This window comes from Colias philodice, chromosome 21 (assembly GCF_061535455.1).
Source record: "Colias philodice isolate Cphi_HAF_F1 chromosome 21, ilColPhil1 Martin Lab GWU primary, whole genome shotgun sequence".
Lineage (NCBI taxonomy): Eukaryota > Metazoa > Arthropoda > Insecta > Lepidoptera > Pieridae > Colias > Colias philodice.
This window is the reverse complement of record NC_143106.1, coordinates 356,158-378,475: the sequence shown is the minus strand read 5'-3', so window position 1 is coordinate 378,475 and position 22,318 is coordinate 356,158. Positions and strand designations below refer to the sequence as shown.

Sequence of the window (22,318 nt, the reverse complement as noted above, 5' to 3'; positions counted from 1 at the left end):
CGCGTTGCTCCACTCCTGTTGTACTTAGCGTGATCATATATAGCCTATCGGATCATATATAGCCTTCCTCGATAAATGGGCTATATAACACCGATAGAATTTTTCAAATCGGATCAGTAGTTCCTGAGATTAGCGCGTTGAAGCAAACAAACTCTTCAGCTTTATAATATTATTTATACATATTATAGTATAGATAGGCATGTAACCATATATATTTTATAGTTATAAAGTCATATTAAAGTATTGCTGAGGCATAAAGCCTACTTTATTCAAAGATAGTTTCACTGCTAAGGGATAGAAAAAAAGTGAAGTCCCGTATCCCCGTAGTGGGGTAAGGGGCAGATGCATTATGCATACATCTGTTTCACTGATCGATTTTCTTTAGGGACAAGTAGGTGATCAGCCTTCTGTGTCCTGCCAGACCGAGACATTTTTTTTTCTTCGTCTCCACCGGGAATCGAACCCAGGACCCTCGGTTCTACGCTCACGCGTCAACCACTGTACCAAGGAGGCGGTCGGCTAAGGGATAGAGCTACTACATTATTTGATTTTTGACTTATATTTTGATCAATACCTAAATATTTTAGCTGACAGATAAGGAAAACAAATATATGATCTACAAGTTTTAAAACCGGCCGTAGAAAACATTTAAAACATAGAGGATAAAAAATGAAACGTAAAGACTAAAGATTAATATCAGAAAAATCTTATGAGATAAATAATATATTTTTTACATGCTTTTAATTAATTGTGTGCCGAGCTCAAGTGTCAGAAGTGAAACTTCTTTGGCAAGATTCATAGATACTACCAAAATTGTCGCGTTACTCCATGACATGACGGTATTGCCATGACGTGACCTTGAAATTTTACTCTCAACGCTTCTCATAAAGTTATCGAGAAATTAATTTTAAAGTGGTAGTCGAGCACGCTTCGGCAGGAATTGGGCCAGCTCGCACCGGGGAAGATACCACACCCCCACAGAAAACCGGCGTGAAATAGTAGCTACTACTGTGTTTCGTACGGTGAGTGGGGGGGCCGGAGGCCCGTATCCCTTTCCTTATCCTTCCCACCCCTTTCCCTTGTTCCCGTCTTCTTTCCTTTCTTTAACCCAATAGTCCCAACCATCCCATCCCTACCCCCTTCAAACAAACAAAATGGCAGCGGGATTAAATATAGAATTACCCCAGGAGGGTACCAGCATCATCGATGCTGGAGAATCCCTCTCTGAGTGTTCACGCTCAGACTGCCCCACGTATTCTGGGGGGGGCAAAATTCCGCTATTTTATACTGCCACGGACAAAAAAGGTAAGCCTGTATCGGCGACCCCTACCACATTACTATCTGTGGACTTTTGCAATATTAGGGGACTTCATTCAAATCTAAATGCCGTCCACCAACATCTCGAGGCGGCTAAGCCGGCATTACTCTTTTTGACGGAGACACAGATCTCCTCTCCTGCTGATACTTCTTACTTAAACTACCCGGGATACACGCTGGAACACTTATTTTTACCGCGTGCCGGAGTTTGCGTCTACGCTAGAGAGGATATTTGTTGCCGTCGCCTTGGCATTCTTGAGGGTAACCTGTCCATACTATGGCTGCGCGTCGACTGCGGTGATCACCCCCGCATTTACGCATGCATTTACAGGAGTCATAGTGGAAATGCTGAAACTAATCGCCTCACCGAGCACATCCAAGACACGATCGACGAACTTCTGCAGAAAATCCCCTCCGCTGAAATAGTGGTCCTGGGCGATTTTAATGCCCACCATTCCGATTGGCTGAGATCAAAAACCACAGATTATGCGGGTCGAACTTTCCACGACTTTGTTCTGTCATACGGCCTATCTCAGCTCGTCTCTACAGCCACTAGGATTCCTGACGTGGAGGACCAAATGCCATCCCTTTTGGATCTCTTTCTGACATCTCATCCTGATGACTACCACGTTGCAGTTGAAGCTCCACTAGGGTCTTCCGATCACTGCCTGGTGCGGAGTACTGTGCCTGTCGCACGCAAATCTCGACCTAGACCTGCAAGCCACCGTCATGTCTGGCATTATAGATCGGCGGATTGGGACGGGATGCGTTCCTTCTTTGCATCCTACCCATGGAGTCAGATTTGCTTCGTATCCGAGGATGCCGATGCTTGCGCTGACTTAGTCGCTGATGTGGTCACGCAAGGTATGGAACTCTTTATTCCTTACTCTGTTGTGCCCGTTGGCGGCAGGTCCCAACCTTGGTTTGGGCAATCCTGTAAAAAGGCATCCCGCTTTAAACAGGAATGTTTTCAGGCCTGGGTTAAAGCCAGCGCAAGAAAGGACTCCAATGCCAAGGATCTTAAAAAAAGGTTTAATGCTGCCTCACGTCAGTACAAGAAAAACATCCAAAAAGCCAAAGCAGAGTTCGTCAGGAGAATCGGCGAGAGACTTGCGCGCTACCCCTCAGGTACACGTGCCTTTTGGTCACTTGCCAAAGCCGTTCAGGGGAACTTTTGCAAGTCATCCTTTCCTCCTTTACGTAGGGATGACGATACTTTGGCCCACACTGCAAACGAGAAGGCCGATACGCTGGCCACACTCTTTGCGTCAAATTCGACCATGAATGATGAAGGAAGAGTTCCACCCACCATCCCATACTGCAACAGCAAAATGGCTGAGGTGAAATTCACACAACGCGCCGTACGTAGAGCTCTTCTTTCACTCGATATTAATAAATCGAATGGGCCAGACGGTATCCCTGCGATAGTCCTTAAATCTTGTGCTCCCGAATTAGCTCCAATCCTTACGCGTTTGTTTCGATGCTCTTACACTTCCAGTATAGTCCCAAGCACTTGGAAGACTGCCCTGATACACCCTGTACCGAAGAAAGGCACTCGCTCCGACCCGAGAAACTACAGGCCGATCGCGGTTACCTCCTTATTCTCAAAAGTGATGGAATCCATCATTAATTCCCAGGTGTTACAGTATCTAGAGGATCACCAGCTGTTAAGCGACCACCAGTACGGTTTTCGCCGAAATCGCTCGGCTGGTGATCTTTTAGTTTATCTGACCCATCGATGGGCATCTGCAATTGAGAGTAAGGGGGAAGCCATGGCAGTTAGTCTGGATGTGGCCAAAGCATTCGATCGGGTGTGGCATAGGGGGCTCCTCTCCAAGTTGCCTTCATACGGACTACCTGAGAGATTATGCAAATGGATAGCCAGCTTTCTCAAGGCACGAAGCATTAGGGTCGTTGTCGACGGAACATGCTCAGAATCCTTGCCTGTGAACGCTGGTGTTCCACAGGGGTGCGTGCTGTCGCCGACGCTATTCCTTTTGCATATCAATGATATGTTGCAGGTACGTGATATACATTGTTATGCCGATGATAGCACGGGCGACGCCGCATATACCGGTCTTGCAAACCTCTCTCAGGACCAAGTGGATGAGCATCGGAAACAGCTTGTGTCTAAAATTGAGAAATCTCTTGAAGAAGTCTCAATGTGGGGTCAAAACAATCTTGTCCAGTTTAACCCCTCAAAGACGCAAGTTTGCGTATTCTCGGCTAAAAAGAGGTCTTTCGCAGTGTCACCTACATTCCAGAACACTCCTCTCAAAGCCACGCCTTGTATCGGAATTCTCGGTATCGACATTGCTAGCGACGTACAATTCCGCGGTCATCTGGAAGATAAGGCTAAATTAGCCTCAAAGAAACTTGGGGTGCTCGCTAGAGCGAGACAGTACTTCACGCCAGCTCATCGCCTACTACTCTACAAGGCTCAAGTTCGGCCACACATGGAGTACTGCTCTCACCTATGGGCTGGAGCACCCCAGTATCAGTTACTTCCTTTTGACCGCCTTCAGCGTCGTGCCTGCCGCATTGTCGATCTACCTGAGCTCACCGATCGGCTGGATCCTCTGGCTTTGAGGCGTGATGTTGCGTCTCTGTGCGTGTTTTATCGCATATATAACGGGGAGTGTTCTGAGGAATTATTTTCTTTAATACCACCTGCACAATTCCACCACCGCACTGCCAGACACAAGCAAAAATATCATCCACACCATCTGGATGCATGGCGCTCGACAACCGTGCGTTTCGCACGTAATTTCCTGCCCCGAGCTACACTATTGTGGAACAACTTACCACCTTCCGTGTTCCCCAACCAATACGACATGGGAACCTTCAAGCAAAGAGCCTACACCTTCCTGAAACACCAACTTCCACCTTAAAGCCGGCAATACGATCGCAGTGTTCCCAACGTTGTGATCGTCATGGGCGGCGTCTATCACCTACCATCAAGTGAGTCGCCTGCCCTATTGCTAGGGTTACTATAAAAAAAAAAAAAAAAAAATAAAAAAAAAATTAAATGCTCGTTTTGCACAACTATAAATTCTTCACACAAAATCCATTACCGATAAAATATAACATTGTATATAAACATTATATAAAATATTACAAACATATCTGCTGTGTTGTTTATAAACAATAAAGTATGTTTGTTTACGAAGAAACAAGAAATACTGAACATAATTATGTAAATGACGAGCAGTGTTACCATTAATTCCTGTTAGAATTAATTCCGATTGTTTAGAGGCACGGCTAATTGTTATTAATTGGCCTGCATCATGGACACTTTTGATGGAGTACCTCGAAACTGTGGCTCATTCTTGCACCGGATAGCTTTTGCGTAGCATTTCAGGATAAAAATATATGGGATTTTGGAGATACATATTATATAATACATGGATTTGTTTTACCAAGTTTTCTTATAAAGTTTTGTTAAAAAACTATTTGTTAGGTAGTATTATAAATTTTTTTTTGATCATGTGTCAGTAATTCCAAACATTATCCTTAACAAAGTTTAACCTTTTCATTATATTAGTTTAGAATAGCATAAATGATAAAATGTCGTAATAATCTATGACATTTTGTTATCTTACCTATTATGTTTTATATTATCCAGGTTGTTTATGTTATTTAATATTTTATACCAACGTTGAAGGTACATCATAACTTAACTTTGTAATATAATAGAATGCTCTAGACAAGCCTAATATTCAAAAACAAAAAACATTACCTACAACAGGCTTTTAAACTTTTATGCCTACAAAAAAGGTTCAAATAAAGCGCTTACATAATATTTAAAAGTTATAATGATATATTATTATGTAACTAAATAAACTCTCACACCGTATATCATGCTTCTTTTGTCATGTACGAGTATCTTCCTTGTTTTTATTGGCATCAATGTAGCTTATGAGAATATCTTATATTTTATCTCAATGAATTCATTGTCTATACAATAATGTAGTTGATATTTTTGTATTTATTTAATATACCAACCGCCTATATTGTATTGTATTTTGCGTCGTTTACAATGTCTTTATAATTTATTTTCCTTCATATTTTCTTTGGTAGTTTTCTGTTGTTGTTCATCAGATATTTTTGAATAAGCCGTGGCGTGAGTCAGAAATACTGTTAAACAAACATATACTTAAAATAATTTGGAAAATCCAAAAGTGCACGCCTCATAATTTTTTTTTAATAAATATTTATTAATTATTATTTTTGTTTATTTAATAACAATTAAACCACATCGAATCAGACCCTGAAAAATGAAAGGGTTCTATTCCTGAGCATACTCAAGCGTAAGAGAAAAAAAAAGACTCGATTAGTAAAGTATTTCGGTCGCTATCGTGTTAACAAGAAAAAGGATCCGCACATACAGACACACGGACGTCCAAGACAGAACTTTTTTAAACTGTTTTTTAACTAGTTTAAATAACAAAAATGACATCAAAAATATCATGAACGTTAAAAATAGTGTTTTTTCTTAATATGTGTGTGTATGTATTATCTTACAAGTGCAATGTATGATACATAAAGACATTTTAAGTTTGAAAAATCTGATGTTTTGCGCGAAGTGACAGTAGTACCCACCTCAACGCTTCGCTTATGAGGCGTGCAATTGAATTATGTACTTATGTGTTAATTTATTATTCTTCAAGTTACAAATCCATGCTTTGTATTGTATAAATTTACATACAAATCTTTTTTCTACATTAGATTACATATCGATGCTTTGTATCATACAGGCCTAATATCGAAAAGGGATATAATGAAGAAATGGTCCGTTGAAGCAATAGGCTAGTATAATAAAAAATTGTCCCAACTCAAAAAAAGCGCGTAGCTGAACACAATTTAGAACATATTTGCTGCACGCTACTACAGAACTACAGTAAAACAGATTTCTGAAAGTAATAACAGAATCATAATAATCAGAACGTATTCAGTCCCGCAGTGAACATAACTGCATTAACTTGCGAGCTCCAATAAAACTTGTAATAAATAAATTGAGTTCCCTCAAGCCTGCGATAAATTGATATAAAAATTTCATGTTGTTACCGCTAGGGTTGTGCTTTATCGATGAGAGGGAAAGTCGATGTGAGTTACTTATGTGCATATTATGAAAGCTGCTAACTGGTGACTCTGGGATTGACAGGGAATACATAAAAAAAAATATAGCCTATGCTCCTCAGATAGATCTAACGTAGGTGTTTTACTTGAAAAAATTTTCAAAATACATCATTGTTTCCGAGCTTATTTGATGCAAACAGACGAAATATTATTTTCCCTTTAGCTATATGTATAAGTAATCCTCTTTTTAAACGGGTCAACAAAAATCCATAAAACTCTGTATATTTGAATACGCCATATAGTTTAAATAATAAAAACTTCAGCCACATAACACACATACATAATTTCAGATTTCAAATGCGTCGTAAATAATCTAGTTCTGTGCATGATTTCATACAATCTATTATATTGTAGAGTCTCAGCGGATGATATCACTTGTTAAATCGAAGCTAATTGGTGCCAATAACACTAATATATTATTAGATACAATTATATTATAGCTTCGTTTGGTTACAAATGGTTTAATTAACGAGGAATGGATAAAAGAGAGAGAATAAGTGTTAATATTAAATGGATAATTAATAGTTAAATAATTAATTAGCTGTGGTATTTAATAACGTGAGTGTCGAACGTCGAAAGACGCGATTGTCCCGCGGAATTTTAATAGAACTTTATTTTATTCAGAACTAGCGATCCGCCCCGGCTTCGCCCGTGGTACATGTTTACGTTTTCTCTACATAAGAACCATCCTCGTACTTCAAGGAATATAATAAAAAAAGAATTATCGAAATCGGTTCAGCCGTTCTCAAGTTATGCGCTTACCAACACATTTTGGGATTCATTTTTATATTATAGAAGATTTCCATTAGTCTTGTTTTTGAACCTACGATTTTTTGTCTCATAATCAAGTTACCAACGTGTAGCGTCTTATTCCATTTTAATATGGATGCTAAACTAATATAGACTACTGGGTATGTTCACATTTAAAATAAAATTAACTTTTCTTTTGTTTTTCATAAACTTATACTATACTCTCCTTTTCAACCCCCCGTAATCCATATTCAAAGTTTATCCGTTCATCAAAATTTATTCAAATTAGTACTATAATTGAGGTCTATCAGAATATATAGTTTCTATAATAAATACAGTTGTCCAAACTTTACCTATACAATAATTTTAACTGTATAATTTGTGTAACAAGTATATAATTTCACGAAACAAGCCGAAGAAAACCTAACTAAAACACTTAAAGCTACAAAGTATCTCATCAAGAATTCTATTTACCTTTCTTTGCCGAGATCCAATTCTGAGTTATGGTTCCCTCGGATGTTGATGTAAATTCAAGTACAACCATGAATATTTTAAAATTTAATTTGAACAACGGTACATTGTGAGGAAATAAAGGACTATAGAAATAGATGACGTCTAATATATGACAATGGTTTAAAACTATTAATTCTATGTAGAGCCTGTTTTTCATACATTTTTGATAAATTGTAGTCCACAGAGAAATTAAATGTGAGGACATGGGCAATTGTTTCTGGATGATTAATTTCAGTACATAGTATAAAACAAAGTCGCTTTCTCTGTCCCTATGTATGCTTAAATCTTTAAAACTACGTAACGGATTTTGATGCGGTTTCTTTTAGTAGATAGAGTGATTCAAGAGGAAGGGTTTAGTATATAATTAATTAGGTTTTAGACAAAGCGGGCGAAGCCGCGGGCGGAAAGCTAGTATAAGGTAATAAATGAATTATATACCGGTTTTTAAATCGTCGTATTAAGTATAATAATATAGAATCGTCATATAAAATGTGATAATTATTTTTCAAGTGAATATCGAAGAATGTAATGTTATATGCTTTAAATTACACAACGTTTACCAAACTGATAAATTGAAATTCAATATTCGATTTTGAATATTATTTTTTCATCGGTAGGTGTTTTCCGTAATCTATTTTCTTTTCTTTCAATCCGGGATCAATCCGGACATATCCGGGATGAATTACTACATTAAAAATAAGTTTTATTTACATTCTCAGTGAACTTTTTTTTACAAAGTGATAAAAGAATGATACACAAGCGGTAGAGCAATATACAGGGTGTAATCGTTAAGAGTGCACAGGCGATTATTCCGTAACTATTGCAGGTAGCAAAAAACTTTAAACTGATATAGAAAGTACTTAACCTAATGAGTAAAATGACAATAATAACTTTTTTTTAATATAACGAGAAATATCTTAAACTATATCAGTTCAAAAGTTTTTTGATATCTGCAATAGTTACGGAATAATCGTCTGTGCACACTTGAACGATTACACCCTGTATTTACATGCACTCGGGCCTTAATAATGGCACAGTATTACCATTATTTCCTACAGTAAGGAATCGCCTTTGATGTCGCGCGATGCCGCCGCCAGCGTAGGTAATTATGCTGCCACACGAAAATACGCTAGGGTTGCAACAAATGGGAAATAAAACAATTGTGATTATTAATATTATGATGAAATCTTTATTCATATGTACATTCAAAATAATTGCGATTATTAAATCTGATGTAATTATTTGTTCATAAATATATAATTACAGATATTGCACTGCTAAATATTATTTACGTGGACACTTTATTTTTGGATGTTCTTAATTGTAAGTATATTATAACATTTAACTAAGTAATGCATTCGCATTGGGATGTACAATCTGATTAGAAAATAATGAGGACAACATATACATAGCTTTGATTTTAATTCAACAGATACAATTAATACAATCTTTCTGAAATATTGTTTCCTTCTGGGATTTCAATGTAGATTTACATCCATAAACCGAACAGTTTGTGTGCGCCATAATAGAATATGTAAGTACCTATGTATAATAAAATTATTACACAAAAAATACGACTGCGTCATCCTTTCGCGCTAGGTAAAGCAAACTAAGCGTGTTTGCTTTACGCGGCCCGCGTCGCCCGACCCCCGCCAGTTCCCCTCCGTTTCTCTGCACAAGTACATTCGTCGCACTACTGTAGGAAATAATGGTAATACTGTGATAATGGCGTCTATTGTTCTATACATAATATGTACAAGTATTTTCTGCCTTTCAACTGCGTTTATTTATCGTGAAAGCTTTGCAGTTTGCACTTTAAGATGAAGAGAATAGTATCACGCTTTAGATGTAATTTATTTATTAGCTCTACATTTTTGTTGAAAAATGTACCTTTCATGTATTTGATTTTTAATTATCAACCGTGGTTTTCCGTCAAGAAATATTAGGTAATAGGTAATAATATTAGGTAGTACAAGATCCTACCGCAGGATTAGTGCGTTCATAGTTTAATTTTCCAAAATTTCGATATATATCCTCTTAATTATAAATATACATAAAATTTTGGTTTGATCAAAAAAACTATGAACGCACTAATCCTGCAGTGGGATCTTAGCTATACCTCAGCTAAACCTTCAACTTTTCTAATCTATAAGTTTCATATTCTTTATTATATTTCATTCATCAATTCTCTCTTTACAGGTCAGTCTTTTCCGATAATATATGCAAACTACCCAAGAACTAGGCCCTTTGTGACTTCTAAAGACTTTTTAACAGTTTCCACTATTCAGGATGCCGTAGAGGCCTATATTACTTTAAAGTCATACTTATATTTATTATAGGTAGGTATCAAACGTTTTATGTCATTAAGTGCGCTGAATGGTAAAATAATAAGTATATTTTTGTCACTATACCACTTTATGAGTAACGTAGGAAACAATCATTTATACTCATTTTTCAAATTTATAATACTAATATTATAAATTTGAAGAGTTTGTTTGTTTGAACGCGCTAATCTCGGAAACTACTGGTTCAATTTGAAAAATTCTTTCGGTATTAGATAGCCCATTTATCGAGGAAGGCTATAGGCTATATATCATCTCGCTAAGACCGACAGGACACTGCGGGTAAAACCGCGGAGAACAGCTAGTATCTTATACTAAGCTAGACTACGTATGATAGAGTCGATGTTATCTAATATAATTTCGCACTTAACTTGTACGTACTATAATTATTATAAATTTGATCAAAATTAATGACCAATAATAGAAATTCCCTTTGTACTTAAACATTATTCATTTGAATATGGATAATACCACACTATTTTCTATTAGTATTAATAATAGCTACAGTAGCACCATAATAATGGCTTATTACAACACGAAACAAAAAATATGTAGTTACTGAGTAAACATACATATTATGACTGAGAGAACAAAAAAATATATGTGCTCTATAACATCAGTTATTCCATAACACGCTGGTCCATAAACAGAAACAATCCGTTGTATTTCTGGACAATAAATCCACGGATCCAATTCCAGTGTAAACCATTTGTAAGACTAATCGTTTCCCCTTGCTTCTCGTGTTGTTAATTAAAGCGCTGTGTTATATCTGTCCACAAATATTTGTTGTATCGAGGTCGGGTAAAATGTGAACCAGACCTGAACATGAAAATGCGAATCTATGTAACAATAATTAATATTCATGAATATGTTTTAGTAGCTATTGATTAGCTTTACTAAAATAAATTTTGATGTTGCTCCTGTTTGTAGTAATTTATCCTTCTTCTATAATACATATATACGAAAGTTTCTGAATATTAATAGATTTTATGAGTAATAATGTCAGTAATATTTAGGACTAGCTGCGCCCCGCGGTTTCACCCGCTTGGCTCCGCTCCTGTTAGTCTTAGCGTGATGATGTATAGCTTATAGCCTTTCTCGATAAATGGGCTATCTAACACCGAAAAATTTTTTCAAATCGGACAAGTAGTTTCTGAGATTAGCGCGTTCAAACAAACAAACAAACAAACTCTTCAGCTTTATAATAATATATTTTTAAAAATAACCTGCGAGGCCGGGTTAAATATTAGTTTGAATGTAATACAAATGTACTGTGATTCTACACAACTGCCTAATTGATGTAGGTAGTTGATAACAAATCGCAGCAAGTCAACGACTATTAGCAAAGTGAGGGTAGTTGGGTCAAACGTCGTATAAACAACGCCCGAGCCTCTAGGCACGATCCGTACGAATGCGCCACGATCAAAGGAAAGGAAATTTATAGTTTTCGACAGCTAAACATGTTTTGTCAGGAAATAGTGACAACTATTCATCCACAAAAATATTAAATCAAAAGTTACGTCTAACAATATAGCATAGAATATAGATGATACAAGAGCTATTTATACAAGAATACACACGGATAAATATAGTTTAATATATCTATTATTGAATGATAACCACTACAATATTAGGTTAACTACAGAATCATTCGAACGTAATAGCGTAAATACACAATAATTGCACACTTGGATGGATCTACAAATACACAAACATACATACGTAGGTACATATACACTCTCAAACTGTTATCGTCATCAATCTAATTTAATTTAACCTCTTGTGTACATAAAAATGAATCGCAAAATTTGTTGATAAGCGCATAACTCGAGAACGGCTGAACCGATTTCGTTAATTTTTTTCATAATATTCCTTTAAGCACCTTTAAGTACGAGGATGGCTCTTATGTAGAGAAAACGTAAAAATGTACCATGAGTAGTAGCTAGTATAAAATAAGACAATGACGTATGAACTTCGCAACTATTTAATTTATTTAAAAACAAATATTTATTATGTTTATAATGAAATATCAAATGAATAAAATTGCGATAAGCTGTGTTTTGTAAACGATCTTAATTACTTCAAGCAAACTCGAGTCACCTTGCGAGATAATCGTAACAATACGTTACTTAACTTTACTTAGATATATCAAGTTATTTGCTTAAACTTTACAGAGTTGCGTGTAATTTATGTATAGACTTAAGATAAATATTTTGCGTATTATATTTAGATGTAATCTCTATTATAACTTCTTAAACTATTTTTGTTATTTCTACAAACATAAAGAAAAAAGAAATTGAATTAAACATTACTTCAGTATTCAGGAGTTAACCTTACTTATCAAGTTAGTACTGACAGACATATCATTTAACTTAACTTTAAACTTTAAAAAAAAACTTTATTAAAAACTTTTTGTACACATACAATAAAAATCTTACAAAATAGCAATGCAATTTGTCTTTCTTAATGCCTTATACATAGTATATGTTATAAAACGTCTTTTTAGTGATTTATACAGAATAAATTTCTTTTCATCATCAAATCATTATACATAACTAGCTGGGCTCCGTGGTTTTACCCGCAGTACTCCGCTTCTGTTAGTCTTAGCGTGATGATATATAGCCTATAGCCTTCCTCGATAAATGGGCTATCTAACACCGAAATAATTTTTCAAATCGGACCAGTAGTTCCCGATATTAGCGCGTTCAAACAAACAAACTGTTCTGCTTTATAATATTAAGTATAGATATATCATATTTTTAAGAGGCATAAAATAACATGATATCCACATTTTTATGTTTATTGAGTACATATTATCATAGGGAGATAAACTAGACGGTAAAAGAAACATAAAATGTGTTGATAATATTGTTATAGTGTCACAGCATCATACAATAAAGTGCTCGTAGAGAATTGCCATAAGACTTTGTGATACAACCCTGATAGTTTTTCTTACTATGTTGACCCTAGTTGCTCTAAATGTGATTATGTTTGATAATATCATAATTGATCAAATAATTATGTGTTGTAGGTTCCATCTATAAATCCATACTAATATTATAAATGCGAAAGTAACTCTGTCTGTCTGTCTGTTACTCAATCACACCTAAACTACTGAACCAATTTTCATGAAATTTGGTAAGGAGATATTTTGATACCCGAGAAAGGACATAGGCTACTTTTTATCCCGGGAAAATGATGTAATCCCGGAAATCCCACGGGAACGGGAACTATGCGGGATTTTCTTTGACTGCGCGGGCGAAGCCGCGGGCGGAAACCTAGTCTTATATATAAAATTCTCGTGTCACAATGTTAGTCTGCATACTCCTCCGAAACGGGTGGACCGATTCTCATGAAATTTTCTGTGCATATCGGGTAAGTCTGAGAATCGGCCAACATCTATTTTTCATATGTACCACCGCTAGTAATATTATAAAGCTGAAGAGTTTGTTTAAACGCGCTAATCTCAGGAACTTCAAGTCCGATTTGAAAAATTCTTTCGTTGTTAGATAGCTCATTTATCGAGGAAGGCTATATATGATCACGCTAAGACCATAAGGAGCTGAGCAATGCGGGTGAAACCGCGGGTCACAGCTAGTATACGATAATGGACATGGGACTTCACTCAAACTCATAACTTCTTATTCAAGTGAACTTCTGATTAAACCATATTAAATTTTATCTCGTTCTGACAATTTGAAGGTGGTTCCCTTTTTTGTTTAAATATATCTACTAATTTTGATCTACCGTTTATATAGGAAACTCTTGATATAATTGTTCCAATAAATTACCACCCAAACTGTCTGTCTAATTTCTTCCCATGTTATTTTTATCAGAACTTTTCATATTTTTACCTCCCAAATACTTTAACCATGTCATCTCTTCCCTTTATTTAACCACCAAAATCTAATTCTTTTATATATGTACAAGTTAATTTTCATAACATTTCATGTAGGGCTATTGTTACGATGTGACAGTGTTGAGAATTAAACTGCTGTGTGGAAAATAGGTCACCTGAGAGCTGACAGGGATGTTTTGTACCATTTTGTTAAATGCTAAGGTTACATGGAGATGGAGCGGAAACTTATATCTATATATAACTACTTTAATAATTATTGTAATAAAAGAACCCTCGTCTTTGTATGTATAACCATATTTTATAATTAACATTTGCACCCGCTGTGAATTGTTTTAAATGAATGAGTGAATGTATAAAAAGAAAATGAAATAAATTATTATATTATTTTACTCATATTATAAAGATTAAAGATGAGATTCGTGAGATTGACTACGAATTAGAAAACACACTTATATATTTAGCAAATGTAATTTATTATAACATAACATGTTTTCATAATAAAGGAGAATGGGCAAATTGGGCCTGAAACTTGGGCTAAGACCAATACACACGAAATATTGTTTTTGTGATAGATCATTACACATACCTTACGAAAAAAATAAAATAAAAAAATAAATCAACCGGGTTCTTGTACAGTCAAGGCAAAAAGTTTTATTTATTTGGCTCTTATTTTGCGCACAATAACGGTGTTTTTAATTCGAGTGAAGTAAATATAAATCTAAATGTCACTGGAGTGACTGAGTTTAACCACAAAAAACGTCTAACTACGTTGAATTATAATAAAAACGGTATAGGTACATGTTACAAAACATAATATTAGTGTATTTCGGTTATTAGAAAGCTTAAGATTAGTACGTATTTGTAAGTGAAAGTGAATTGGAGTAACATAAAGATATTGTCATTGTCTTATAACAGTTATTTATTGCAAAAAATATTATACACAAAGAAATAAAACTTGATGTGACTGTACAAAAACCCGGTTGATTATTTTTTTATATATATTTTTCCCTTTATGTATGTGTTATGATCTATTATAAAAACAATATCTCATGTGTATTGGTCCAACTCAAGGGTTCAGGCCCAACTTCCATAGTAAAATGCCCATTCTCCTTTTCTCAAGTTCGGCCCCGTGAAAAAAACCAACCCTTACAGAAAAACATATTTATTTCAAGCAAATATTGAAGGTAGAGCAACCTGGATAAATTCACATGAAACCTACATCTTGATATCAAAATTAAATAATACCTAGAAATAGAAGGTAGGCATTAACCTAGATGTTAGCTCAGATATAAGTTTACGGTAGCGTGAATATATCGTGGACGGACTTACTATATTAAGATTCATAAAATTATTAAAACTATAAAAAAGCTGTAAGTGCTCATTTAATTTTGGTCACGTAATTCGCCTAAAAAACTAAATCTGTGGAAAAATCCAAATAAATAAATTGAAAGCTTCAATTGCTCACTTTTTGTAAGGAGTTTAATTACAAGCTTTGTTACTCGAGTCCATAAAAATCCCAAATTTTTATCCACCCCTATAAAGTCTATGAAAATGTATACTAGCTTACTAGCCTTATTAATACCGTTACTTGCAATAAAATTTAAAAAACATTTCTTTAAAGCTTTCAACACATCAAAAATGTCTAGGTATATTTGATATTGCATTAAAACTTAAAAAAAAACTATTAACTAATATACATGGTGTTGTTAAATATAGTTTAATTATTATTATTAACTAAATAACTATAAAAAAATACATCAATATCATCAAATACACTTACACAATAAAACATAAGTCTAACAGAATATTTTTCATGAAATTCACAGAACTAATATGAAACATTTGTGATATATTACAGACTGTTTCTATTAACGCCATCTGTAGGATGTTTTATTGGAATAATTTGTAACCGAAGGTTAGAATAATGTCTAGACGCGAGGGAAATTCAGGTCTTTGAAAGAGTATATATTTTTGGGAATTATAAAAATATGTACATAGTGACAGTAAGGGCGTTTGTCCACTACAAGGAATTTTACGGTCCGGCATTCCGATTTTTTACGGTCCGGTATAGCACGCCATTAATCTATATACTAGCTTGTGCACTATACGTAATTTTACTGTCCGACATTTTACTTTTCCCTATTCCGGATGGTTTTTTGTGTCTACGAGTCGCTGTAGGTATAATTGTTTTCGAATGCCCACTTGCTTGGATTTTACAGCATATGCCAGTTGAAAGCAAGCTCTTGTTTTACTTTCTTTTAGTTGGCAATGAGATTTGAGAAGTCGGTATTGTTATTTTATATACATTGACCAAGCATTGACCTATAATTATTATCTAAGTAAGTGTTGGTAAGTTAAAGTTCAAGTGGGAATAGCTTTAGCTCCTCGTCACCGATTAAAATAAATAAGTGAAACACGCAATTTAAATCTCTTACGGAACTTTACTTTTTATTATAACGAAATAATATAATATTTCACCTTCTATATTTTTTACTCGTTTCTTGTAAAATGCAAAAACAATCATTTATGATAGCATTATACCGCCAAACTTCCTTGAACTGTACCGCACTGATCCGAGTAAAGACGGACAGGTGCACAAGCAATTCATCGGTTTTTTCATGCCACACCGGACCGTAAAAAATCGGAATGCCGGACAGTAAAATTCCTTGTAGTGCACAAGCGCCCTAACATATGGAAATCGCTATAAAATGTAAAATAAAAAAGTGTTATTTCTTAAAAAAATATTATTAAGTACGCTTTTAAAATATTGTTTTTCACCTTGAATTTACACTAGAAGAGCCAAAGGAAACTTATATTTAGTTATCTAAAGATTTTATCTGGGAAATTTATATAAAAAATAGACAAAATGAATTGTGAAAGTATTTTTAGAAAACTATTTTACAACATAGAGTTCGTGTAATATAACATTACATAGATTATAAAATGATTGATCTAGAATAAATAAACGATGTAACAGAAGGTACATGAACATTGGTCTGTATCGTCAATAAAAATAAGAATAAGGAGGTTTTCCGATTAAAGTTAAAAATTCATTTAAATGGGTCAAGGTATACGCTTATATAATAGAATTCCTCACAATATTAAAGAGTTTAGTAGTTCTAAATTTAAAACTTACATAAAAAATGTACTAGTTCAGAGAGCATACTACAGTATTCAGGAATATATGGACGATAAAGACCCATGGAGGGTTATCGCGTAAAAACCACCACAGGACAGTTCTTTGGCATATTATGATATATTATGTAGTTAGATTCTTGCCGATTCTTCTCCATAGATACTGCTTTACGAATCGGTGGTAAATGTTAAAAATACTTATGTAATGACGATTCGAAAGTGCTACTAAATAGTAGTCTAATTGAATAAATGAATGTTTGAGTTTGAAAACAAACTTAAACCGAAATTAAATAAGCTCCATTTCCTATTAAGTCAAATAACGATTATAAAATCTAAACCATTTATATTGTTTTGAAGCTCTAAACAAGCTAATAAAACCAATCTATTGTATTTTCAACAATATAATAGGTTAGTAAGAAGTGGTCGGTAATAAAGAAATTCTCTATGAAAATTTAATGAGAAAAACATTATTATTTAATACTCTCATTTACAACTTAAAAACTGCAGATGCATTTAACGTAATAATTTCAGAGAATTGTAGAAAACCTCAAAGGAAATTGAACACAACTCGGCGAATTCAAAGCAGTGAATAGTTAAACAGCTTAATGAATAAATTAAAACCTGCAACCGCTGCATATTTAATTAACCAGCATTTATATTTAACTATTTACTATTTGGTACTATTATACACATTTATCTTACTAATATTATAAATGCGAAAGTTTGTGAGGATGTGTGTGTGTTTGTTACTCTTTTACGAAAATACTACTAAACCGATTACTTACAATGAAATTTAGCACACATATAGAAGGTAACTTGGATTAACACATAGGATAGGTTTTATCCCGAAAATCCCACGGGAACGGGAACTATGCGGGTATTTCTTTGAAAATGCGGGCGAAGCCGCGGGCGGAGAGCTAGTAATATTATAAATAGGTACGGTATGTAAATGTGTCTTTGTCTGTAGGTACTACTGACTTTGACTGACCGGTTAGCTTAGTAATTGGTAGTGATCATGCCTTCCAAGCCAGTGGTCGTGGGTTTGATTCCCACCCAGGGCAAATATTTGTGTGATGAACATAAATGTTTGCTCTGTGTCTGGGTGTTGATTATCTATATTTAAGTATTTATTATATATATGTTTATCAGGCATCTGGTTTCCATAACACAACCGAAAGCTTAGTATGGGATCAGATCGTGAAACTTGTCCTGAAATATTTAGTAGATAATAATCCAAGCACACATATTAAACAAAACTTAATCACACGTCTTTATGTTGATGGTAATCTCATAAAAAAATTGACAAGTTATACTATCAATGCCCCGCAATTTCACTCGTAAAGCCTTCAGCAATTATTTTTAGCTATTTTTCAAACTTATTAAGCTCATTCTCTACGTTATTTTTACAGCATGTACATTGTACATACCCACAGGTCAATATTAATGTTTCAACAAGCAATAAGTGTATATTTTCCATCCAAGAGAGTATTTTTGCTATAAATTTCTACGGAAGCTTGTAAATAGTTACGATGTCAGGAAATGGTCCGAGAGCCGACCGTAGTTTTATGTTCAACATCACATATTTATTTATTCTGCTCCTTTAGTAACACTTTAGAATAACTTATTTAAAGATACTTACATACCAATTTCCTCTGCACTATCTGTTTTGAAAATAAAAATGTTTCATCTTATACTAGAAATTACAACTTGCCAGTTATTTATCGTACGAACTTTAAACTAATGATGAACAATTGTTTTGAAAATAATAATGAATTTTACAAGAAACCTTGTTTAATAAGGTGTTTACGTTTCATAAATAAAATGGTGACAGTATGACATACCGTCCTACCTATCTTAAAAAAATCAATTTATTGAAACCATAATAAAATTGTCATCTTTAAAAAAAATCAGCCAATAGGTGAAACCTATATTATGTAATAAAAAAATTCGTTATTTAAACCAAAACCAACGTCAATCTCACACTCCCTTACTTAAATTCTAAATAAATAAAACTGTATTGTTTCTCTTCGATAGAGAACGGTTGACATATTGCCTCAAGTTAAGTTGCTTACAGAAAATAAAAACACGCAATCCCTGTGAAAGTGGGTGCTCAAATATTTAAGAAGTCTATAAAAATACATTCAGCATCCTGTACTATGTTCGTAGATCTAGTGGACTAGATGTGACTCTATTTAGTTAATTTGAGATGTTTTATTTTAACATTGAATTTAATTGGTTTGTTAGTTTAATCACATATGTTATATTGATAAAATTCATTTTTTTAGCAAGGGTTGTTTTAGTATAATGAAATTCATAAAAATAACATATTTATAAATGAAATTGATTATTATTAATTTTATGAATATGTTCCATTTTACGGTTCAAAATAGATTAATCATGACCACCGTTACGAGCATTTCAAAATTGTGAGAAATTAATTTTTAAAACTACTGCATTCGGTGACTTATATCTCGTTTTCTGTATCATCTATGTGAAAAATATGAAAATAATATTTTTATCACTATGCATTATACAAGTCAAAAATAAAACTATTAAACATTTTAAAATGCTTAGTTAGCGGCTGTTATATTAAATTACTAACTCGTAGCTTCGCGTGCGGTTGACGTTATCGCTATGCAAATTCCATCGCTAATTTCACCCCTTGAAGTTTTATTTTTGTGACTTTATCTGTTTTGAGATTCACTATATTTAACGTTATATAATCTCTTGTTGTGTTTGTTTACTCTTTTACCTTTTATAAATTAAAAAATTAAATTCTTCCACTGTAGAACAATTTTATTTTGTAATTTATAACTTTAAGGTGCATTTAAATAAGTTTTAAAATATAGTTTGACGCCTTTGGTTAATTGTTTTTTATACAATGAATAAATCGAGGATCAAATCCGTTAAAACATAATTTCAATTTATCCATATTAATAAACTTTTGATACAAAGAATGAGGTAAAGAAATAATGAACGAATACACAGATTTTGATATTATAATAGAGCGAAGATAGAGCTAAAATTATTATATTTGTAAAAAAAGTACATTTAGTAAAGCTGGGCCACATTGCGGTATCTAGATAAATATAAAGCCAGGTCTATAACCATTGCAATATATTCTGAGATCAAATATTCAGGTCCGGGATCGCGGGAAGCCTCACTGCCTGGTCTGCTTTATAGAATTTTATATAGCGCTCAACGTTTCAACATAGAGCCTCTTTGTGGGTACAATAAATATGTATTTACACTATCTGAACATACATTTGGGGTTGTTTCCTTATTTCTATAGTTAAACGTGATATTTTGAAACATATAGTTAAAGTGCTGGTGGAAAAGAGCTCTGTATGTACTGTTGTCACTGAGAAGATAAAATAGTAATTATTGAAAGGAACTTTGCCTGTTATTTTGGCCTTTATCTATAGGTATGATCTCCCCAATTTCAAAAACTGTTGGTGTAGCTATGAAGAGCTCTAGCTTTTCATAGCTAAACCAATGCCAAGGCCTCTTAATTCTAATTAAGATAATTATTAAAAGGTAATCAGAATTGCACAGATAAATGTGGACACCATGGGACTCCCCAAAGTTAGGTTATCCACTCGATATCTCGATAACTAATATAATTAAAACTGTAATTAATTATGTAACAAAGTCTATAACAAAAGATTATATAATATTATACTGGTATGAAGTATCTATAACTTATGTTATTGTTACAGACATTCAGCTGTCGACGTAGTCGGTGAAGTTAAAAGGGACCAGCGATGGCAGCAAACAGACGGAGACAGGTAAACTAATATTAGCCATACTTAACTATTATGATTGACTAGGGAACACCATTTATAAAGGTTTTGCAGTTATATATTATATCCTAGACAGCTGGTCATATCTTCAAAGTCTTCATCAGTTTCATTGTATTGCAGTATGTAATTTTAATTACACATTTTTTAATTGCATTTATCTTCTTCTTTGCGACATGTACCCAATCCAAATTTTATAATATAAATACGAAAATGTATATCTTTGCTTAACGCCTCAATCACTGAACCGATTTGGTTGAAATTTCGTACAGAGATAGCTTTAAATCCGAGAAAGGACATAGGATAAGTTTATCCCGGAAATCCCACAGGAACGTGAACTATGCGGGTTTTTCAAAGCTAGTAAAATTATATGAATTGTTCGTGATGAAAATTATCAATGTTCAATATAATTCATGAAATCTATTTCGCAGAATTATTGCGCTTTCAAATTAGTAATTGTATTAATAGTTGATTGATTTTAATGCGGTTTAACTGAAATTGAATGAAAGGGTTTTGGATAGTAATTAATAACTCAATAGTTGCAGAGAATTTAATTAATTTTGGAAATGCAATCAAAACGGTATTAATGGTTAACATGAAGATTAAAACACAAAGAAAAGTTTAATGAATATAGAAAGATTTAAAAAGATCAACTATGGAGTTTCTTGCCGGTTCTTCTCCATAGATACTTACTGCTTTCCGAATCGGTGGTAAAATATGTTAAAAATATGTTACGACAATTGAAAAGTGCTTCTAGAAGAATTCTAATTGAATAACTAAATGTTTGAGTTTGATTTGAAAATAAACTTGAGGTTTTTGATAAAAAATGATACAGGGTTGTTATTAGCATAGTGATCGTTATAATTACTTCATGCCTTTGATTAAAATTGAGAATTTACTTAAAGAAGTAACTAGATAACCCAATATTTCATTAAAAAGTCAATTCTGCAAAGTATAAAGTATTTGTCAATGGACAAATTTGATTTAAATTTTCTCCGATTCCTCTCAATAGGTACTTCTTCCAGTGAATGTATTAAATGAATAAAATCGTCTTTAAAAAAAATTCTTCTTATTAAATTGAATAAAGATAAATTTGATTATAAAATTGCTCTCGTAGATTCGGCTTTCCAAAGGTGATATATTTAAATTAGTTGCTATTTGAAATAAATTATATTCGCAAAACCCATTAATAATATTTTTTGATACTGACACTGCTCAAAAATGTATAAATAATTAACACAGATTTTGTATCAAGACATATCTTATTGCAAATATGAAATATAACATAATGAACACCTCATTATCTTCTTCTTATATATAAAAATGAATCGCAAAATGTGTTGGTAAGCGCATAACTCGAGAACGGGTGGACCGATTTCGATAATTCTTTTTTTATTATATTCCTTGAAGTACGAGGATAGTTTTTATGTAGAGAAAACGTAAAAATGTACCACGGGCGAAGC

The 22,318-nt window shown here is 33.7% G+C and overlaps 1 protein-coding gene across 1 annotated transcript in view; it reads left to right on the top strand.

Annotated features, from left to right (window-relative positions):
- LOC149478601 (calcium/calmodulin-dependent protein kinase kinase 2) overlaps positions 1 to 22,318 on the top strand; it is a 100,968-nt gene that overhangs the window by 62,000 nt on the left and 16,650 nt on the right. The window contains exon 2 of the mRNA XM_089709010.1: positions 20,775 to 20,843. Coding sequence (XP_089565136.1) covers positions 20,775 to 20,843 — 69 coding nt within the window. The remainder of the gene's footprint in view (positions 1 to 20,774; positions 20,844 to 22,318) is intronic.